Genomic DNA, 24,171 nt, shown 5'->3' with positions numbered 1-24,171 from the left:
TATCGCGGCCCATTCGGCGCATATCGCGACAACCCACCGGACTGCTCGGTTCTCCCGATGGCCAATCTGCCCCTGATCGGCCCCAAAGTGCGTCGGCCCACCGGGAAAATGCCGGTATGCCAGATTACCAGTCCAACCCTGAGTGCAATTCTCTTGTTCAGAAAGCCTCCATAGGGTAATCGATTATTAAAGACCAACCGTGAGCTCCGAGATTGTTCATCCATCGTATATGCTTCTGTTGAAGCCATCAGGCTATGCTATTTCAACTTAGTTTAAAAAAGAAATCACATTTCAGAGTGGAATTTCTGATGAAGAACTACACTACCCACAATCCCGATGAGAGATCCACCAATCAGGGAATGGCAGCCAACAATTGGTGTCATTCAATTGAACTCCGAGTCCGAGCGCCACGGAGTCGCACCGCTAACGTCAACCACGTAAACCGCTACTTGCTACTGAAAAAGCTTCACCTTTTTTAAAACCGCCGAGCTACTGTCATGCTACTCAACAATGTAATTAATTCAGTAGCATTGCTACGTTTATTTAGTCTGTGTGTGTGTGTGTGTGTGTGTGTGTGTGTGTGTGTGTGTGTAGGCACAGATGTGAGATTGTCCAGACAGTGTCTGTGTTTGTAGAAAGATGAACTTGAGTCTGGCTGGATCATTCTAAACACAACACAAGCCGCCATACGAGAACTACGGTTGATTTAGTGTCAGAAATAAAGCCGCGGGCGAGAAGAGAGAGTGCGAAGGACGGACAGTAAATCACTCACGTGTTTTCGGAAGAGTTCTGCGTGTGGAGCCAGAGCTGTCGGATCAGCGTCTCGTACAAACTGCATCACTTCCTCTATGGACCAGGACGAGGGACTCCGACCTGGGGTTCTGGGAGCGACACAATCTGCCGCGGCCTCGGGACCCGTGGTAGAGCTGGCTGCTAAAGACAGGAAGAGAGAAGTTTGATTTGCAGCAAAGCTAATGTGATCATGCTAATGCTGTTTCCTCAGCTTGGCTTTGACCGGTCCGTCTTTAATGTTTTCTGATCTCCTGCAGGCCTTTTTTTAAGAACGTCGACTTTAATATGAGTGTTTTCAGAAACGAGAAGGCCTTCAAATAAAGTGACGTTAGTCACGTTTCCATACTCTTTTGTTCAAGGTAATAAATCACTTGCGGTTTAGCGTAAACAAAATGCTCTGTGTTTGCTTGCGATTGGTGGCAAAAGTGCATCACAGTCTTGGGAGGTAGTAGTAGCCAATCACTTTCATTACAGGCTTTAGCTCTAGCATTTTAAACGAATTATTCAGTCAACTGATTTGTTTGCTGTGGATCTACATACCTGTATATTTCTATAGGAATGTATACAGTAAATGTGTTCAGACTGTCGTTTATGCGCATGTCTTCTTATGTTTGAAAAAATGTATCCACCACAAGCGAGCATTGCATTTGTTTTATGCACATTTTCAAGATTTTATTTAAATTTCCAGCCTTTTTATGCAATAAAAATATAACGCAGTGATTTTAATGCACTTCTTATTTTTCGTTATTAAAATTCCAGTCATTTGACAAATTTTGCAATTCTTCCTTGCGTTGCGACTCGCACGTATGGTGATCATGAGTTGGTAAGTTCGATACATTTTCGGGAATCGGTGCAAATTGTCCGTTTCAATTAAATCGATTCAAAATGTAAATTTAGTCATTAATTAAATATATACGTAGATACATATCGCTGTTTCAAAATATGTATTGTTTATTTAATAACATACTGTATAAATGAAAATTATTAAATATCATTGTGTTCATTTAGTAAATTAAAAAAAGACTGGAAAATTGGCATTTCTCATATAAAAATATTTTTGTAAAAAAAAAAAATATATATATATATATATATATATATAGGTAAAAATGGCCCTTTATTACTATATATCTTTATATTGATGTATAACTGAAAAATTAGTACTTTTTTTATAAATTTTACTTCTTGCATTAAACATTATTAAACAATATACTTGTCATCATGGAAATCATGGTTTAAAGAATCCACATAAATATTGAGAGATACAGAATAATAACCACCCACTTATACATATCAACACCCATTTATGAATAATATCGGTAGACAGAGGTTAGCCAATCACAACATATTAAAGTCTTAATGGTACAGTTACAAAAACAGCCTGTTTGATTGTAGGGGTCAGAGAGAGGGTGGACATTGATCGTGAAAAGCTACACACAGACACACACAGATATAGAGATACACACCCTCCACTCGTCTGTGTGTCTGTGTGGAGGGGCTGGAGGCCTGTCGTCGCAGGGGTGGGCCGTTTCCATGGTAATATGGGCTGCTGGGTGGAGACTGATAGTCTGAGGTGCTTCTCGAGGTCTGTGGGCGGGGCGTCATTGAGTTGGAGGCGGAGTCCATAAAGCGCTGTTCCTTCAGTAAGCCATTCTCCTCAGGAGGAAGAGTCTCTGCTACACGCACGCACACACATATTATATTTCTCTTTAGAGCAACAAAGCATTCTGTTTTATATTAAACTATAATAGGGCTGTCTGTCTATGTTCAATTAATTGTTGATTATTTGTAGTTAATAATGTCAAAAATGAGAAATATCTGATTTTGTGTTTCTCAGGAGTTGTGGTTATACTCTTGGAAACAGTACGACATGTACATTCCCCCTTAGATTTGGATTGAAAGAGCCCTATTTTTACTAACTGAAGAATAATTCGAAATTAAGTGAATTATTATTGTTTAACCTGGAATATTCATGTAATAAGCATGTTTAATTAGTATCAAATGCAAAGCATTATCTTAGGCAGGCCTATTAAAAATACATTGAGTGGAAGAGCGCAGACAAACACACACTTCGCATACCTTCTGAGGGGTGTGTGTCTGTGTGCAGGAGTTTTGGGGAGAGAGGAGCGCAGTACGGCGGAGAATCTCTGGAGATCCGTTTCACACCTCTGTTCAGAGACGCCGATTCTGAAAACAGCTCCTCTTTTACTACACAAACAAACAAAAGCTCCTATTTAGCTATACAAACAAACAAACAAACAAACGCTCCTATTTAGCTATACAAACAAACAAACGCTCCTATTTAGCTATACAAACAAACAAACGCTCCTATTTAGCTATACAAACAAACAAAAGCTCCTATTTAACTATACAAACAAACAAACAAACAAAAGCTCCTATTGAACTATACAAACAAACAAACAAAACGCTCCTCTTTAACTACACAAACAAATAAAAACTCCTATTTAACTATCCAAACAAACAAACAACAGCTCATTTTTAACTATACAAACAAACAAAAGCTCCTATTTAACTATACAAACAAAAGCTCCTTTTAACTACACAAACAAATAAAAACTCCTCTTTAACTATACAAACAAACAAAATCTCCTCTTTAACTATACAAACAAACAAACAAACAAACAACAGCTCCTCTTTAACTATTCAAACAAACAAACAAACAAAAGCTCCTCTTTAACTACACAAACAAACAAACAAAATCTCCTCTTTAACTATACAAACAAACAACAGCTCCTTTTTAAATACACAAACAAAAAAGCTCATATGTAACTATACAAACAAACAAAAGCTCATATTTAACTATACAAACAAACAAAAGCTCATATTTAACTATACAAACAAACAACAGCTCCTATTTAACTATAAAAACAAACAAACAACAACAACTTATATTTAACTACATAAACAAACAGCTCCTTCTTAACTACACAAAAAACATTTAGAACTACACAGGTCACTCAAACACAGAACAGCTCCTCTGTAACTACACAATAAACAAACAACAGCTCTTCTTTAACAACACAAACAAACAGACCCACGTATCTTTAACTAGACAAACAAACAACAGCTCCTCTTTAACTACAGAAACAAACGAACAACTGTGCCACTTTAGCTACACAATCACACAACAGCTCATACTTAACTACACAATTAAACAAACAAACAACAGCTACATTTTGAAATAAGTAAACAAATAAATATGAACAATATACAAACAACATCTCTAACTACATGAACACACAAACAAACACCAAATCACTAACAACACACAAGCTCCTCTTTAACTAAACAAACACATCTCTATAAACAAACAAACATAAACAAAACAACATCTCTCCTTTAACTACACACAAACATAACCACACTTAACAGGTAGCACACTATGTAATGAAACAGAGTCATGATGTTTGGTCTAATGTGTGTGTGTGTGTGTGTACCTGATTTAGCACGGTCATAGGTGTTGTGTGGACTGAACGGTTGACTGCTGAACAGATTATCACACTGCAGGTGTCGACACACAAGCTCCAGAAAACGCAACACGAACGCAGCGCTGGATGCAGATGGAAGCTTCACTAAACGTGTCCCGCCATCTGTTCGGACTGAGGAGAGAGAAATAACAATAATATTACAACACAGAAGGGGGATTTCACGCAACCTGCAAACACTCTTCATCATTTATGAATTACAGAGTAGCATTAATTGTGGCAGGCAAATTTTGTGAATAAGACACTCTATAATAAGTCTAATTTACATAGAAATAATGTGCGTTTCACCACAGAGTGCTAATAAAATCATATGTGATCATTTTAAGAAAAAAAGTCATGTGGGTTAGCAACAATGTGAGGGTGATTCCATGATGACAGAATTTTCATTTTGGGGGGAACTATTCCTTTAAAGATTTGTTGATACCTCTGACCACCTCTCCTCCACCAGCTTGACTCTGTAGGCATCCCAGAAGAACTTTGGGCTGGTATGCGCAGTCTAGACACGCCTGGACCGTCTGCTGCAGGACCAGGTTCACGGCCTCTGGACCGAAATGATCCGGCAGCCTTTGAACCTGCTTACGGTCCAGATGAGGCCCACAGTTCCCGTGTTTGTTCACATACACACACACTGATAGCGGATAGACAGAGAAACGCATGAATAAACAGTACTGTGCAGAAACCAGATTAACATTCTTAAAACTAATCCAAACAGAACATTATTCATCTCAGTATGACAGTGACATGATACAGTTAGTGCTGTGTTAGGCAGACGTGCAGTCTGTTTGAACAATGTAGCCCGACTGTAAGGATTACGTAGAATCATCAATAGGACTGATGTGGCTGTGGTTGTACAGTGAACAATTTGAATATCTGATTATTGTGGTTATGTAGTCAGATTATAGTGGTTATGTAGTCTGATTATAGTGGTTATGTAGTCTGATTATAGTGGTTATGCAGTCTGATTATAGTGGTTATGTAGTCTGATTATAGTGGTTATGCAGTCTGATTATAGTGGTTATGTAGTCTGATTATAGTGGTTATGTAGTCTGATTATAGTGGTTATGTAGTCTGATTATAGTGGTTATGTAGTCTGATTATAGTGGTTATGCAGTCTGATTATAGTGGTTATGTAGTCTGATTATAGTGGTTATGCAGTCTGATTATAGTGGTTATGTAGTCTGATTATAGTGGTTATGCAGTCTGATTATAGTGGTTATGTAGTCTGATTATAGTGGTTATGTAGTCTGATTATAGTGGTTATGTAGTCTGATTATAGTGGTTATGCAGTCTGATTATAGTGGTTATGTAGTCTGATTATAGTGGTTATGTAGTCTGATTATAGTGGTTATGCAGTCTGATTATAGTGGTTATGCAGTCTGATTATAGTGGTTATGCAGTCTGATTATAGTGGTTATGTAGTCTGATTATAGTGGTTATGCAGTCTGATTATAGTGGTTATGCAGTCTGATTATAGTGGTTATGTAGTCTGATTATAGTGGTTATGTAGTCTGATTATAGTGGTTATGTAGTCTGATTGTAGCGGTTATGTAGTCCGATTATAGCGGTTATGTAGTCCGATTATAGCGGTTATGTAGTCCGATTGTAGCGGTTATGTAGTCTGATTATAGTGGTTATGTAGTCTGATTATAGTGGTTAAGTAGTCTGATTGTAGTGGTTATGTAGTCTGATTGTAGTGGTTATGTAGTCTGATTATAGTGGTTATGTAATCAGATTATAGTGGTTATGTAGTCTGATTATAGTGGTTATGTAGTCTGATTGTAGTGGTTATGTAGTCCGATTCTAGTGGTTATGTAGTCAGATTATAGTGGTTATGTAGTCTGATTATAGTGGTTATGTAGTCTGATTATAGTGGTTATGTAGTCCGACTACTGTACTCTGATTATTGCAGCAATGTAACCTGATTAATGTAGTTTTATATTTAGATTATTGCCGTCTGATTATTGTGGTTGTATAGTCTGATTATTGTGGTTATGTAGTCTGATTGTTGAGGTTATATAGCCTGATTATAGTAATTATATAGTCAGATTAATGAGTTTATGTAGCCTGATTGGTGAAGCTATATAATCTGATCCTTGTCATCTGATTATGGTGGATATATATAGTCTGATTTTTGAGGTTATATAGTCAGATGATTGCGGCTGTGTAGTTTGAATATTGCCATCTGATTATTGTGGTTATATAATCTGATTATTGTGGTTTTGTAGTCTGATTATTGTGGATATATAGTAGTTGATTATTGAGGTTATATAGTCTGATTATAGTGGTTATATAGTCTGATTATAGTGGTTATATAGTCAGATTATAATGGTTATGTAGTCTGATTATAGTGGTTATATAGTCTGATTATAGTGGTTATATAGTCTGATTATAATGGTTATGTAGTCTGATTATAGTGGTTATATAGTCAGATTATAGTGGTTATATAGTCTGATTATTGTGGCTATGTAGTCTGATTATAGTGGTTATATAGTCTGATTATAGTGGTTATATAGTCAGATTATAGTGGTTATGTAGTCTGATTATAGTGGTTATATAGTCTGATTATTGTGGCTATGTAGTCTGATTATAGTGGTTATGTAGTCAGATTATAGTGGTTATGTAATCAGATTATAGTGGTTATATAGTCTGATTATAGTGGTTATATAGTCTGATTATAGTGGTTATATAGTCAGATTATAGTGGTTATATAGTCTGATTATAGTGGTTATATAGTCTGATTATAGTGGTTATATAGTCAGATTATAATGGTTATGTAGTCTGATTATAGTGGTTATATAGTCTGATTATAGTGGTTATATAGTCTGATTATAATGGTTATGTAGTCTGATTATAGTGGTTATATAGTCAGATTATAGTGGTTATATAGTCTGATTATTGTGGCTATGTAGTCTGATTATAGTGGTTATATAGTCTGATTATAGTGGTTATATAGTCAGATTATAGTGGTTATGTAGTCTGATTATAGTGGTTATATAGTCTGATTATTGTGGCTATGTAGTCCGATTATAGTGGTTATGTAGTCAGATTATAGTGGTTATGTAATCAGATTATAGTGGTTATATAGTCTGATTATAGTGGTTATATAGTCTGATTATAGTGGTTATATAGTCAGATTATAGTGGTTATATAGTCTGATTATAGTGGTTATATAGTCTGATTATAGTGGTTATATAGTCTGATTATTGTGGCTATGTAGTCTGATTATAGTGGTTATATAGTCTGATTATAGTGGTTATATAGTCTGATTATAGTGGTTATATAGTCTGATTAATGTGGCTATGTAGTCAGACTACTGTAATCTGATTTTAGGCAGTTATGTTGCCTAAATAAATATAGTTATATAGTCTTATAATTAATGTCTGATTACTGTGACTATATAGCCTTATTATTGAGGTTATATACTGTAGTTAGATTATAGAGGTTATATAGACAGATTATTGTCATCATGTTGTCTGATTTTTGCCATCTTTTTGTTGTGGACATGTATACTGTAGTTTGATTATTGTACACAAGTAGTATGATTATTGTTGTAATGTAGTCAGATTATTGTGGTTAAATAGTCAGATTACTGCACAGATTACTACAGTTTTATTATTGCCGTCAGATTAGTATGGATACACAGTTTAATTATTGTGGATTTACTCTAATTAGTACAGCTAGATAGTCTTTTTATAGTGTATATATAATCTGATCATTGTGGTTAGTAGTCTAATTATTATGATATTGCAGTTATGTGGTCTAATTATTGCAGATTGTTATTTAATCTTATTATTGTTGTTATATTGTCTGAATATCGTGATGAAGATCTAATTACTAAAAGCTGTATTTGCAAGTGAACACATTTATTTACCAGTTGAAACCACAGATGAGGGGCAGCCCAAAGGTGAGTGTCCATCGCTGGGCATCTGTGTCATGGGCACCCTGGTGTCCCCAGCTATAGACATGGGACTCTGGAGAAATCTGTGCTTTCTCTGAGAAACATAAATTAATACTTATTCTACTACAGCACTTCACCAAATACACGCTCAACAACTGTCCTCAAATGTGACAGGCTTTAATACATACACTCAAATCTAATCTAGCGTTACCTTGCTTCCCGGTTTGGGTCCCCTCTTCTTATACAGACGTGGTTCAAGCTGGGAGACGGGAGTGGTTTGGGGTTTGGCACCCCCTGGTGCTTCCGCGTCCTGGGCAGCGGTGGAAGCTGCCAGTGCTTTCAGAAGCGCGATAGTCTCGCTCTTCGGTCGCCGCCCTCTGACGCCCTTTCTCACAGGGAGTGGGGGAAGAGGTGTCGGCAACCGGTACGGAGATGGCATGGAGCGCCGCATTGGTTTAGAGTTTGAAGAGGAGGGTGGTGCAGGAAGAGGTTTCGAAAGAGTGACTGCAATATAAAATAAAATATATATTTTTTTTAATTTACATTTGAAGCTTTTTATTTGACTGTTTATTGCTAGAACAGACAACATCACACAAATCAGGATGTATGCAGGCATCTTCAGAAGAGGAAGCACCTCTTTTAACTCAAAATGTAAAAAATTCAAGCCCTATTGGTACTGTATTTGACAGTAACCTTTAGACACACTCTTTTAGATTTTAAAAACATAATGTCCTTTAACACACACAAAAGCCCTTGAGAGTGTTGGGGGATGTGTGTCTGTGTGTTTGCTCTAAATAGCTTTAGTATACGTAAATTAAAGGGCATGCAGGAGCAAAAAAAGCCCTTAAAGATTTTGCCAGAGATCTGAACACTCATACTTGAGCATATGGCAGCGATCACACTGACGGGTTTCAGTTACAATATGACCTACTGCCCTAAAGAGGGAAAGAGAGAGAATAGGACAGGACAATAACTAGAAATAAAAATACTGAACTGACAGATTGTGGTATATGGCAGACTGATGTATCAGCTGGAAACAATAGGGTAACTGAAAATATACCACAGCCCTAAGTGCTAACCATGTTGTGTAGTATTTACATGGCGCTTCATATGCATTTATAGCATAGTATTACCAGAGTAAATGTAAATAAAAAAATCACTGAACTACTATGGTACTTTTTAAAGATGGTTCTCTGCAAAAATACTGTATATGGTGTAAATACACACACATACACACACACTGGCGGTCAACTGATCACAATGTATAGTCAGGACATTAATAACGTGAAAAATTACTATTACATAAACTACGTCAGAGTTCTCATAAAAAATCCTCCATGTGCAGCAATGACAACTTTGCAGGTCCATGTTATTCTAGCGGTCAGTTTGTCCAGATACTCAGGTGACCTTTCACCCCACACTTCCTGTAGCACTTGCCATAGATGTGACTTGTCGGGCACTTCTCACGCACCTTACAGTCTAGCTGATCCCACAAAAGCTCAATGGGGTTTAGATCCGTAACACTCTTTTCCAATTATCTGTTGTCCAATGTCTCTGTTTCTTTGCCCACTCGAACATTTTCTTTTTGTTTTTCTGTTTCAAAAGTGTCTTTTTCTTTGCTATTCTACCCATAATGCACCCCTGAGTCTTCTCTTTACTGTTGTACATGAAACTGGTGTTGAGCGGGTAGAATTCAATGAAGCTGTCAGCGGAGGACATGTGAGGCGTCTATTTCTCAAACTAGAGACTCTGATGTACTTATCCTCTTGTTTAGTTGTATATTGACTAATATTGACCTTAAGACATGCCAGTCTATTACATACTGTGGCAACTCAAACACAAACACGGACAATGTTAAGCTTCATTTAATGAACCAAATATCTTTCAAGTTGGCAAGTGATTATCTAGCACCAAATTAGCCATTTAGCACGATTACTCAAATTCTGTAAATGTTTTGCCACCAGTGTGTGTGTGTGTGTGTGTGTGTGTGTGTGTGTGTGTGTGTGTGTATATATATATATATATACAGTACTGTACAAAAGCACATAAGATGTTTCACAAAAGCATTTGTCTTAAGATGTTATTAATAACTTCAGCTTTAGTGTGTCAGTAGGAAATATAAATGTTAGACTCCCAAACATTACTTTTGCAAATAGAAAAGATTAGAATAGAAGAACAGGGAGTCCTGCAACAGATGTCATGACCCCCACAGACCCCCACTGAACATTGGGACAGTCTGAGATTACATAAAGAGACAGAAGCAACTCAGACAGTCTAAATAAAAGAACTGTGGTGAATTCTCCAAGAAGCCTGAAACATCCTATCTGAAAACAATAAATAAATAAGATAAATGAAAACTATTTATGTCACTATTTTTGAAGACATACTCACTATGCAACATTCTCTGTACTGTATATATATATATATTTACAAAATCTTATTTTTCAAATCTGTAAATTCTACATTTAATAGCATGTTTTTTCTCTAAAGTACCTTTAACAACCATCTTAAACACCACATACTGTATATCGAATTACCATTATCATCCAATGCTGTCTTTTACCATAGTGCTGCAACAGTACTAATTTTTAAAAGACACTTCTACACAAAAACACATTACAGCCAAATATGACGACCTGTGACAACGATACAGACAGATAACCACAACAGAGATAATATATAAAGGCTGTGTGCCCCAACAGTGCTGTGAGACAGAGATAGAAACGCAACAAAAGCAGCTGAACTCACCTCTCTCTCTCTCACACACACACACACACACACACACACACACACACACACACACACACACACACACAGACAGTGTCAGATCAGTCTTCCAAAAACTCTCCTTATCAAATCCCGACACACCAGCAGGCACCAGCCGCACATATGAATGCATGCAGCGGGTAGAGAAACTACTGAGAACACTTCTGTGAGTGCACACGACACACAGGTGTGTGTGTGTGTGTGTGTGTGTGTGTGTGTGTGTGTGTGTGTGTGTGTGGAGGGCGTAGAGTTCACCATGGTAGAGGAAATGTGAAAATAATCTCCAAACAACTCCCAGAGGACTACAGGCAGGCAAGAGATTTCATATTTTTTTACATTAACATTAACATGGAAACTGCACATTTAGACTAATTAACACCATGACAATTCCAGTCATTTATAATTACTAGTATTATTAAAACTGAATTATAATTTTTATAGGCTTTTATGGTTTTTTATTTGTAGTTTTTTTTAATCTAAAGCAAAGTAAAGCTTTAAATAATTTTTCTAAAGTGAATCAATTGACGAATATCGAGTAATAAGCCACTGAAATATGACCGTGACAAAACCAGAATTTAGAAAATAAACGCATTTAAAATGTACGATGTCTTTCAGGGAAAACGGACAAAAAATATTGATGACATCATCTTGCACTACACAGATTTGTATCCAATCAAATGCTCTCTAGAATGAGAATCCCCTCCCCCAATACCAACTGCCTCGACTAACAATAGCAGGTATCAAATCATGTTTCACTGCCGTGATGTGAACTCTATTTGTTAAGAAATAAATAATAATATGACGACGTGTTGCATCTAAACATGTATGTTTCAACACAGGAACGACAACTGTGCTTGTCAAGCCATTTCATGTGGACTTTAAAAGACTTTGCATCCTAACTGAATATGAAGAGTGTCGGTGTGTGTGATTTTGTTCGTTTTGGGTTTCTGTTACAGCGGTTAAATGCGTTTCTGTGGCTGTCAGCCTTTACTGTAAACACACACAGATCTCCACTTGTTCCTCTCCGTACATCCTGTTCTTCTGGTTATTCTCTGACTTTTCTCACAGATGTGTGTGTGTGTGTGTGTGTGTGTGTGTGTGTGTGTGTTATGTTAGTCTGGATTTATTTCCACTCAAATGCTCAAATCCCTGCTGACCTGCACTGGCTCACTCGCTAATTATCTCATTTACACATAATAACTTGGATGGCTGGTATAAATAAACACACCAGGCCATGCGATATAATCCAGATCCAAAGCAAATCATTTCATTTGCAACAAAACATGCGACTCATAATTATAAACGGTACAGAGTTTCCTTTCATTTGGGCGAAATGTTTCTGCGGAGCTGAAACTCAATAAATTCAAGTTGAGACTGAATCAACATTAGTCAACACATGACCATGAAAACGTTTAAATATTATCATTTCAAAATGAGTCCACAAAAAACACAAAATCTGGATTCACTCGGAGCAAGTTTACAGATTATAGTATCATCAGTTCACATTACAGAACAACAAACCACAAACAGGAAAAACAATTAAAGTTAAGAAAAAGTGCACATATCTTTAGCGATGTTTGAAATGGGATACTAGCGCACTGCTGAGGAACGCCCACGCTAACCGTTTAAGTTTTAAACCGTTGCCATTTTCAGTTTCCCATCGTTTTTTTTTCTTATTTTTCGCAAAGTATGCTGTTAAGAGAGTGTTTTTAAAATCTTTCGAAAGTTTTCGGTGGAGGAAAATGACGTTCAAGTGTGGATGAGAGGCGCAAAACTAGCGGAATGAATGCGTATGGAAGTGGTCTAACTTCTCTGGGGCGGCTGTGGCTCAGGTGGCAGAGCGGGTTGTATGCTAGTCATAGGGTTGGCGGTTAACTTGCCGGCCCACATGACTCCACATGCTGCAGTGTCCTTGGGCAAGACACTGAACCCCAAGTTGCTCCCAATGGCAGGCTAGCGCCTAGCATGGCATCTCTGCCGCCATTGGTGTATGAGTGTGAATGTGTGTGTGAATGGGTGATTGGGACACAGTCTAAAGCGCTTTGAATACTGTTAAGGTTAAAAAGGCGCTATATAAGTGCAGAACATTTACCAGTTACTTCGTATATTGCAAAGATTTACTGTTTTACCTCAAATATATGATGTAAACGTTTCAAACAACAGTATGCTATGTTCGGATCATTGAGCCTTTGATTCTTTCTCTGAGGTCTGGTTATTTTCTAAAGGTGCTAACGGTGCATGTATGCAATTGAAAAGATTCATTATAAACTTCTAGTTCAAAATACACACAAAAAAAATTATAATAGTACAAATGTACATCCTGAGAAATGTCCTCAGTCCTGCTAAATTCAGCCACAATTATCATCATTAGTCATCCATTATTACTCTTAATTAAATCATTACAATTCAGTGTGAGATTGTAAATCATTACAATTCAGTGTGAGATTGTTTGTGTACGTGGGGTCAGTGTCTGGGTCGCCATGACAATCAACATGATTGACAGTGATGTTGACGCGCCGTCAGGCTCTTTGTCTGAGCTGTGAATGGATGAGTTTTTCAATGAGATGTAATTCCATGAAATAAGCACTCTTATTTTTACTTTAATCCGACAAAGCCAGAGAAGGGCTGGGCTTTAGGGCAGGTTGCCACGGTAACGGATATTATCGCATATTAAGAAAGAAGTGAATTATGATTCCACTGCATAGAGATCCCATTATAATTGGAACCAGACATAATTAAAGCGTAAAAGATGGAAAATTGCACATAGCCCGCTCGGTCAGAGTCGACAAAAATGCTCTGGTTAGCTTCTGATGTGCTGAAATGGATCAAAGTGAAAAGTGCTTTCATCTCAGAAGATCTGTGACCATTACACAGCAGTCTTGTGATTTCATGAGGGACATACTATTCCATTTTAGCTGTTGAATTTGACAGAGAGCTGTGGCGCCCCCTGGTGAACAAACAAGTCATTCTAATCCCTCACAAGCATGTGGGACACTTCAATGAACTGTCATCCAAAACGACTTTAAGTAAACTTATTTGTGTTTCATTTATTCTTTAAGGTCACACTGGTGATAGTTAATGGATCAATCGTTTAATCAACAAACAGAACACTACACAACCCCCCTTAAAACTAACCTTAAACCCCGTTAAAAGTTTCATTAAATTACTCACTGCTGTTGCCGGGCGGTTGTAAGCTGTGTTTGGTGACTCCGCACCAGCCCACTGGGAAGATGTCCCGCGAGTCGTAACGACACCAGTAATCAAACGCGCCCCTCCAACCGTCAAACATGACAAACACCTCCTCGCCCTTCACCTCGCCGATGGTTGCTGGACAGATCAGGTATGGATTCTTTTTATCTACCGCCTCAAATTTCATCCCGGGCTTGAAACCGTTCTGTGGGGGCCCTAGGGGCTCCTGATGGAAATAACACCAGAGAACGTAAGTGTCATTAAACCGAAACATTTGTAATGAGTTTGTATGAGGTCAAATTGTTATACAGAACTAGACAAAATTCAGTTCATTATTATTATTATTATTATTATTATTATTCTAAAATGTGGAAAATAGAAATAATATTAAATGAGCAGGTGTGTCTGCGTGAATTCCATCTTGGGAGGTTTAGTACCTTTTTAAACGCAGTGGCTGGTGCAATTTCGGCTCCATTCAGAGTCCTCAAGAGAAACATCGGCCACGACGAGGCATTCATCCTGAAACCTAAGAGCATAAGAGAGAAATTAATAATTCTGCTCCTGTATAATCAGCTGTGAACATCAAATTCATCTCTACCAACAATTTCACTCAGCATTCAAAACACTGCAGGCAAACAGAAAGTTGAGTTCATTAAGAAAAACAGCATCAGCGAAATGACTCGTGAACAAATGAGTGGTTATTTTGGCCCACTTGTTTGTACAACCCATTGGACACATTAACCACTTTGCATTAAATGATTAATTCATTTAGACGCAATGTGTAATACTGTGATAGGAAAAGACAAACAAATAAACAAACACTGACATCAGTTTATCAGTTCAAAGGAAGAGAAATCTTAAACGGAAATGAGATCAGCTGTTAAACGGAAGTAAAATCATTTGTTAAAGTCAAGTGAGATCAGCTGTGAAGGGAAGATCTGCTGTCACTGGAAAGTGAGGTCCACTGATAAAGGGAAGTGCGAACAGCTGTTAAAAGGAAGTGAGATCAGCTGTGAAGGGAAGTAAGATCCACTGTAACATGGTACTGAGGTCCACTGTTTAAGGGAAGTGAGATCAGCTGTAAAAAGGAAAGAGCAGCTGTTACAGGAAATTGACATCAGTAGTTGAAAGACATGAGATCATCTGGCAATGGGAAGTCATTAATCATTTGTTAAAGTCAAGTGAGATCAGCTCATAAAAGAGAAGTGAGATCTGCTGTTAATGGAAGTATGATCAGCCATCATAGGGAAGCAAGATCAGCAGACAAGGGGAAGTGAGATTAGCCATCACAGGGAAGCGAGTTCGCTGTTGAAGGGAAGTGACATCAGCAGCTCAGTGCAATGAGATCATCTAGTAATGTGAAGTAAAATCAGCTGCCACAGGGAAGTGAGATCATCTGGTAGATGAAAGTGAGATCAGCTGTCACAGGGAAGGGAGATCAGCTGTTATAAGGAAGTGAGATCAGCTGTCACATGGAAGTGAGATCAGCTGTCACAGGGAAGGGAGATCAGCTGTTACAGGGGAGTGAGATCAGCTGTCACAGGGGAGTGAGATCAGCTGTTATAAGGAAGTGAGATCAGCTGTTACAGGGGAGTGAGATCAGCTGTTATAAGGAAGTGAGATCACCTGTTACAGGGGAGTGAGATCAGCTGTCACAGGGAAGTGAGATCAGCTGTTACAGGGGAGTGAGATCAGCTGTTATAGGGAAGGGAGATCAGCTGTCACAGGGAAGTGAGATCAGCTGTTACAGGGGAGTGAGATCAGCTGTCACAGGGGAGTGAGATCAGCTGTCATAGGGGAGTGAGATCAGCTGTCACAGGGGAGTGAGATCAGCTGTCACAGGGGAGTGAGATCAGCTGTCACAGGGAAGTGAGATCAGCTGTCACATGGAAGTGAGATCATCTGGTAGTTGTTGAAAGTGAGATCAGCTGTCACAGGGAAGTGAGATCAGCTGTCACAGGGAACTGAGATCAGCTGTTACAGGGAAGTGAGATCAGCTGTCACAGGGGAGTGAGATCAGCTGTCACAGGGGAGTGAGATCAGCTGTCATAGGGAAGTGAGATCAGCTGTTACAGGGGAGTGAGATCAGCTGTCACAGGGGAGTGAGATCAGCAGTCACAGGGAAGTGAGATCAGCTGTCACAGGGAAGTGAGATCAGCTGTTATAAGGAAGTGAGATCAGCTGTTACAGGGGAGTGAGATCAGCTGTCACAGGGGAGTGAGATCAGCAGTCACAGGGGAGTGAGATCAGCTGTCACAGGGAAGTGAGATCAGCTGTCACAGGGAAGTGAGATCAGCTGTTATAAGGAAGTGAGATCAGCTGTTACAGGGGAGTGAGATCAGCTGTCACAGGGGAGTGAGATCAGCTGTCACAGGGAAGTGAGATCAGCTGTTATAAGGAAGTGAGATCAGCTGTCACAGGGAAGTGAGATCAGCTGTTATAAGGAAGTGAGATCAGCTGTCACAGGGGAGTGAGATCAGCAGTCACAGGGGAGTGAGATCAGCAGTCACAGGGGAGTGAGATCAGCTGTCACAGGGAAGTGAGATCAGCTGTTATAAGGAAGTGAGATCAGCTGTTACAGGGGAGTGAGATCAGCAGTCACAGGGGAGTGAGATCAGCTGTCACAGGGGAGTGAGATCAGCTGTCACAGGGGAGTGAGATCAGCTGTCACAGGGGAGTGAGATCAGCTGTCACAGGGGAGTGAGATCAGCTGTCACAGGGAAGTGAGATCAGCTGTCACAGGGAAGTGAGATCAGCTGTTATAAGGAAGTGAGATCAGCAGTCACAGGGGAGTGAGATCAGCTGTCACAGGGAAGTGAGATCAGCTGTCACAGGGAAGTGAGATCAGCTGTTATAAGGAAGTGAGATCAGCTGTTACAGGGGAGTGAGATCAGCTGTCACAGAGGAGTGAGATCAGCTGTCACAGAGGAGTGAGATCAGCTGTCACAGGGGAGTGAGATCAGCAGTCACAGGGGAGTGAGATCAGCTGTCACAGGGAAGTGAGATCAGCTGTCACATGGAAGTGAGATCAGCTGTTACAGGGGAGTGAGATCAGCTGTCACAGGGAAGTGAGATCAGCTGTCACAGGGAAGTGAGATCAGCTGTTATAGGGAAGGGAGATCAGCTGTCATAGGGAAGTGAGATCAGCTGTCATAGAGAAGTGAGATCAGCTGTCACAGGGAAGTGAGATCAGCTGTTACAGGGAAAGGAGATCAGCTGTTACAGGGAAGTGAGATCAGCTGTTATAGGGAAGTGAGATCAGCTGTTACAGGGAAGTGAGATCAGCTGTTACAGGGAAGTGAGATCAGCTGTTACAGGGAAGTGAGATCAGCTGTTACAGGGAAGTGAGATCAGCTGTCACAGGGGAGTGAGATCAGCTGTTATAGGGAAGGGAGATCAGCTGTTAGAGGGAAGTGAGATCAGCTGTCACAGGGAAGTGAGATCAGCTGTTATAGGGAAGGGAGATCAGCTGTCACAGGGAAGGGAGATCAGCTGTCACAGGGAAGGGAGATCAGCTGTCATAGGGAAGTGAGATCAGCTGTTATAGGGAAGGGAGATCAGCTGTCATAGGGAAGGGAGATCAGCTGTCACAGGGAAGTGAGATCAGCTGTTATAGGGAAGGGAGATCAGCTGTCACAGGGAAGTGAGATCAGCTGTTATAGGGAAGGGAGATCAGCTGTTATAGGGAAGGGAGATCAGCTGTTATAGGGAAGTGAGATCAGCTGTTATAGGGAAGGGAGATCAGCTGTCATATGGCAGTGAGATCAGCTGTTATAGGGAAGGGAGATCAGCTGTCATAGGGAAGTGAGATCAGCTGTCACAGGGAAGTGAGATCAGCTGTTACAGGGAAAGGAGATCAGCTGTTACAGGGAAGTGAGATCAGCTGTTATAGGGAAGTGAGATCAGCTGTTACAGGGAAGTGAGATCAGCTGTTACAGGGAAGTGAGATCAGCTGTTACAGGGAAGTGAGATCAGCTGTTACAGGGAAGTGCGATCAGCTGTCACAGGGGAGTGAGATCAGCTGTCACAGGGGAGTGAGATCAGCTGTCACAGGGGAGTGAGATCAGCTGTCACAGGGAAGTGAGATCAGCTGTTACAGGGAGGTGAGATCAGCTGTTACAGGGAAGTGAGATCAGCTGTTACAGGGAAGTGAGATCAGCTGTTATAGGGACGTGAGATCAGCTGTTACAGGGAAGTGAGATCAGCTGTCACAGGGGAGTGAGATCAGCTGTCACAGGGGAGTGAGATCAGCTGATAAAGGGAAGTGTAATCAGCTGTTAAAGAGAAGTGAGGTCAGCTTTAAAGGAATGTGAGATCAACTGTTAAAGGGGGAGAGAAATCATCTGTACCCAGTGGTGGTTGCAGCATGTCTCCATTCTTCTCACAGGTTCCGATTGGCTGGATGTCAGAGGAGTCAACCAGTCGCCAGAAGTCGTTGGTGTTGTCACTGCCATCCAGACGTAGGCGAAGTCTCACACCCATCATGCCCATCACTGTGGCGATGCAGGTGGAAGTGGAGTTACGAGGGTCTCGAGCTTCCAGCTTCATACCAGCCTTGAAGTCGTTAGGAGGAGGAATCCGAGACTGAAATCAAAAAGAAAAAATAAACATCATTACATGACTTTTTTAAACCTATTATAACTGGCTAAAATTATCCCACTTATTATGCAGCCAAGTACCAAATAAAGAGCCAGGACTGATTCAACAGCCAAGTAAATGGCCCTGGTGTGTAGAACTATACAGTTTAGTGGTCAAAATATCTGACCGCTCAATACAGTGATTGACCAATTTGAATCAAGATTTCCAAAAAGCTGTTTAATAAATGGCTTCATTAAAGACTCAGGCTAAAAAACTGGCTAAAGATCCAAAATTTCCTTACAGAGACAAACCCTGATGGGTCATTCCCCAACTAGACTTGTCTGGACATGGGGACTTACCTGTTTAAAACAGCTGGGAGGGGCAGGAACAGATGATGTCTCCTTTAAATACTCTTCCCATGAGAAAGTCTCAGTCACTGCACAGAACAAAAACACATTTAGGTTGTGTTCACACTTGTAGTTCCGTTCTCTTGGTCCACTTGGTCTGGACCAAAAATGAAAATGATACATTTAATCCTGATTAGCTCAGCGTTCATACTGGCATTTTTAACACTGAACCTAACTATACAAAACCAAAGGCATCAGGGAAAAGTCACAACCTGATTGGACAGCTTTTATGACGTATATTTTGTGACAGCACTTGCAAAACAATGCTGGCTGCTGGGCTAAATGCGCTCGGTGGATGTATATATGTTTATATGGTGGTATTTTTACCAGTTGAGATCAAATGAAGAGTTAATAAAATGTGTAAAGGAGTCAAAACAGTGCCAGGAATTCCTCTATTACACACACAAACGAAGATATGCTGAAAGGACGACTGATGGGCGGTTCTGACGCCTGTCCCGAACTGTAATGGGCAACATAGCTCCTATGATGAGAAGAACCAGGTATGCTTGAGGCCTGTATTAGGCAAATGACTTCCTGTTTTTGGTCCGTTTAAACGTCGTTGGTCCATGTTGCGTTCATATATCAATCGAACCGCACCAGACTTCGTTTGGAAGCGGACCGAGACCCACTATTCTGGTGGTCTCGGTCCACTTGTTTGGAGCGCACCAAGGTTCGGGTGGCAGCGTTCACACTTGTTCAAATGAAGGACAATTATTTACAAAAATGAATTGGGATCTCAGGTCAGTGCCTCAGATGACTCTATGACCCGAGAGAGTGTGTGTGTGTGAGAGCAGGTACTTACCTTTGACTGGTCCAGGACCTGTGAGGGACATACTCCTGCCTGGCTTTTCCTTCCTACTGTCTTTCTGATCTGAAGAAGAAAATAATATGCAGATGTGAATAATGCGAATTTGAAACATCAATCTCCAAATAAGGGGTGAAGAGGCAAATATTCCCATGATGTGTCAATACTCGACTGTTTTTCTATGTTTTACCTTTCAGTGTAGTTCGGCCCATGTTGAACATTGGCAACAAGAACTACGGTGAGATACTGAAGAGACCAGAGCACACGATCTCACTCTAAACCTAAGAAAGAGAGAGAGAGAGAGAGAGAGAGAGAGAGAGAGAGAGAGAGAGAGAGACAGGAGGTCAGATCTGCAGTTCTCTCCAGAACCATACAGATTTCTCTGCTCTCGAGTGTGTTTGTGTGCGTGACAGAGCACATGGTTGTTTGCACGAGGGATGTGTGTAACCTGGCTTGTGTGTGTGTGTGTGTGTGTGTGTGTTTGTGTGCGTGACAGAGCACATGGTTGTTTGCACGAGGGATGTGTGTAACCTGGCTTGTGTGTGTGTGTGTGTGTGTGTGTGTGTGTGTGTTTGTGTGCGTGACAGAGCGCATGGTTGTTTGCACGAGGGATGTGTGTAACCTGGCTTGTGTGTGTGTGTGTGTGTGTGTGTTTCTGACCCAATCTAAGAGACCTTTTAAAGTATTGTAGTCTCTCTCTGTGACGTCAAGTGTTCGTGTCTGGCCACACCTCAATTTAATGTGATTCATTATATTAAAAATATAGAGTCAAAAAACATTAACGCAATTAATAACGCCCCCTCATGCATACAGAAATTCACATGTATATAATCCCCAAATCTAAAGGTGCCCTTCAGGCCATCCAGAAAACGGGGGGGAAATCTAATAATAAAAAGAAACAATTAAATAAAAATCTCGTAATAATCTAACAATAAGGCCGAGATGCCTTTAAAATCTAATGCTACAGCAGATCGGAACATCAGAGTGACGGGAGCTCAGACGAGTATCAGGTCAGATAGAATAATCCACTAAATGTATTGTAGCGGTCGACCGATATATCAGATTTACCGACTACTCTGAAAAAATAAACTCAGACAGTTTCCGATAGTTGCCGATAGTGTCCGGCGCTGGAGGATTCTACAGTCTGAACGGCTTGGTTCAGCAGCATAACTGCGCCCCCTAGAGGTTAAATAAAAAACAATCACTGACTCCTCGTGGAGTTTGTTGTGCAACATGACTAGGCTATTTATAGAGACGGACGCTTCAAACGTGGGTCAGAGAAAAGCCAAGGTATGTATAACGTGTATGCACGTTATTATAATGTAATTGTACTATAAACCAGTCATTTAAGACAACCAAAGATGGTTTGATAATTAAATTGTTTATAACTAATCGCTGCACTGGAGAATGGCATTGCAGACAAAGTGGAGAGCAATTAATTCGTTTTGAATAAAAAAAATAAATAAATAAAAAAAGTCACTTATGAATTCGTGTAGATCCGTTGTTGTTGTTTTTTCCGGGGTTGGCGGGTGTCCAAATGAAGAGGTTTGATTCGAGGTGAATTTATAATTTAATTATCAGCAGCAGTAAATCAGTCCTTAATGCCAACTAATTTTGGCAACTCAGTACTATCATTGTACCATAGTTCTGCCACATTATTGCTGTACGGTCCTAAATGTGAATGCCAGAATAAAGTGAAATAAGATTATATTAACCCATTGATGCGTGCCCCCTTTTTGAGCACAAACCATGAAAATGACAATCCTGAACTTAAATGGCTGTATTTACGGGACTCTTTGGAGTTTGGACACAGTTGTGGTCTCTTTTGAAAGAGACACTTTGGGCTTTATTTTACAAGTCTCAGAATTAATAAATGTTGTTATTTTTTTAAAGTTAGAGAAGCTGAAGTTTATAGTAATGGAAATATTTTAGGCTGAAGATGTTTTATAATCCAAATAAACAATAATAAAAGTAACAAGACAACCCAGAAATGCAATGATCTCAAAGTCACGAGTCTAAAGAAGTTACGTTTCAAATTTAAAGATGATCGAATAATAAATGAGTTCCTGCAGCTTTAATCTCTGTAAAATCGCTGGAAGCGTTTAGAGTACAATTAAGGCTCCGCCTCTCAAGACGACACTAAATCTGACGGCACTGCTCGACTATTATGAATACAACTACGCCACATTTTTAAAAATAGACTTTGGAGACGGCTGGTTTTGTTTATGAGACTCTAATATATCAGATCATAAACAGTTTTACAACATGAACGCTGCTCAGATCGCAGTTTGTTGAAGAACGATGACGAAGGCGAGATCTCATGTAAACAATGGAGAATATCTCAATATTTCTCAAATTTATCACTTTTATGGACAAAAATGCTATTGGATGTTCTTCAATGAACGCTTGTCATGGACGATTGACCCGAGTGTGTTGAACTGGATTCAATAATAAAGGTATGAAGTCCTGTTTTGATATCGCATGTTTTCATGTGTACTCCTGCACAAATGACTAAATCGCTGTTTCTGGAGGATTGCTATCGTGAAACAGAGATCGGATATTAATCTTGAACCCTTTGACCTTTGGAAAGATGTAGAATTTGTTAACATTAATTACATTTATAGAGGGTAAATTATATATTAAATGTAAGCAGAGTGACATCACCACCGCGTGTGGGTGATTGCGTATCGACTGGTTAATATCAGTGCTGTCAGTTGATTACAATTTTTAATCGCGAATAATCGAAGATATCGAAAGTACTTCAATTTGACTCTTTTCCTTTCAAAAAGCATTTTGATCCTTCTCTGAAAAGAATATGTAACAATAATGCATAAAAACAAAGTTTTCCACAATATAAAGACACACGCGGCTCCACTGACACTTGCGCTACTCAACCCGCTTTCTCTCTACTTCAAACTTCAAAACTTGCGTAAGATTGGCCACCCCTAGTGAAGCCTAGATTACCTCGGGCAACCTTATTTGTCAATGACTGCCAGAACTTGCCTTAAGCCAGCCAATTAGATCAGAGCTTGCCATTTTGAGAAAACTGAGACTGTTGACTAAGAGCCGTCACACTAAAGTTTGATTGTATTCTTGAGTCTAGCACCGTTTTGTGGTAGATAGACAACGGCTGCTATGGAGCAAAAACACTGACATTCTGCGGCCGAAACGTTACAACACGACATCGATGAACAAACGGACAAGAAAGTCTGTCTGAAACACAGAGGTGACACGAGACACTCTTAATTGCTTGACATAAATACTGAGCTCATTTTTCCTCCTATAATTGTCTGCCAGTGTGTGGATTTAATTATTAATCTAATAAGACACCAAAATTATCCTCATATCCGTGTCAGAAATGATCTGTGCATCGCTCAGTGTCTCGGCACAGTGAAGTCAGTAGATTTTGCTCATTTTAATGTTTTAAATACATGCTCTTCACTCTTTCAAAGGGAAGTGTGTGTTTGTGTGGGCTGGTAAAATGAAGCGTGTGTTTGTGGGAAGTTCCCATCCCTTAAAGTTCAAAACACTCCATGAATGCATCTCCCCACAAGATCTAGAATAGGACATATGAGTGTTTGAGATTCTCAAATGACTAAATAAGACACATCATTCATGTAAATGAAAAGGCAAAACACTCCACAAGTGACTAAAGAACTGCCGAAAGAAAAATACTAACTGATTTCTCACAGTAGGTGTGGAGCATTGCGAGTATTGGAGCATTTCAGCGAGTTACGTTATTTTACGTCACAAATCTTTAGCGTTACTGTAATGATAATAAATATAAACATAAACCCCCCCCCCATAAAAACCTAGCAACTAGACCAGTTAAGATAGTGTGGCATGGCGGAGGGCGGGACGTGTCGTGACTCCACACACCCGGCCCCTAATCAGGCTAATTAGCCCTCGAGAGGGATAAAGGCCGACTGAAGACGGCAGTAAGGCAGAGAGAGAGATTTACGGACAGCTGTCCGACACCTGTGTGTATGTTTGTCTTTTTGGTTGAGTTTTATATTAAACTATTATTTATATTGTCAAGCCGGTTCTCGCCTCCTCCTTTCCATTAATCCCTTTACACTGGTGCCGAAATCCGGGAAGGAGGAGGGATGCGCCGTTGTAGAGTCCTCGCCACTACCATCCACCCCAAAGGAGCAGCCGCGACCATCTGCCGGGGTGGACGGAGGAGCTCGGCCGCCTGTGAGTGGACAAATGGCCGCCGACAGCGAAGGGAGT

The 24,171-nt window shown here is 40.0% G+C and overlaps 1 protein-coding gene across 3 annotated transcripts in view; it reads right to left on the bottom strand.

The window, feature by feature from the left end:
• The window catches only part of LOC127624691 (sex comb on midleg-like protein 2), a 36,376-nt gene that overhangs the window by 10,184 nt on the left and 2,021 nt on the right, over positions 1 to 24,171 (bottom strand). For 2 of the 3 annotated variants that reach the window (XM_052099528.1, XM_052099526.1), the window contains exons 2-14: positions 20,129 to 20,219; positions 19,936 to 20,004; positions 19,086 to 19,162; positions 18,498 to 18,732; positions 14,586 to 14,674; positions 14,131 to 14,374; positions 8,405 to 8,697; positions 8,167 to 8,287; positions 4,720 to 4,923; positions 4,248 to 4,409; positions 2,869 to 2,997; positions 2,256 to 2,465; positions 773 to 933 (exon numbers count right to left, since the gene is read on the bottom strand). In XM_052099528.1, coding sequence (XP_051955488.1) covers positions 773 to 933; positions 2,256 to 2,465; positions 2,869 to 2,997; positions 4,248 to 4,409; positions 4,720 to 4,923; positions 8,167 to 8,287; positions 8,405 to 8,697; positions 14,131 to 14,374; positions 14,586 to 14,674; positions 18,498 to 18,732; positions 19,086 to 19,162; positions 19,936 to 20,004; positions 20,129 to 20,159 — 2,025 coding nt within the window. In that variant the 5' untranslated portion in view covers positions 20,160 to 20,219. The remainder of the gene's footprint in view (positions 1 to 772; positions 934 to 2,255; positions 2,466 to 2,868; positions 2,998 to 4,247; positions 4,410 to 4,719; positions 4,924 to 8,166; positions 8,288 to 8,404; positions 8,698 to 14,130; positions 14,375 to 14,585; positions 14,675 to 18,497; positions 18,733 to 19,085; positions 19,163 to 19,935; positions 20,005 to 20,128; positions 20,220 to 24,171) is intronic. The other variant, XM_052099527.1, reaches the window with a different exon arrangement.

Source organism: Xyrauchen texanus, chromosome 31 (assembly GCF_025860055.1).
Source record: "Xyrauchen texanus isolate HMW12.3.18 chromosome 31, RBS_HiC_50CHRs, whole genome shotgun sequence".
NCBI classification, from domain to species: Eukaryota; Metazoa; Chordata; class Actinopteri; order Cypriniformes; family Catostomidae; genus Xyrauchen; species Xyrauchen texanus.
This window is presented reverse-complemented; position numbering and strand designations above follow the sequence as displayed.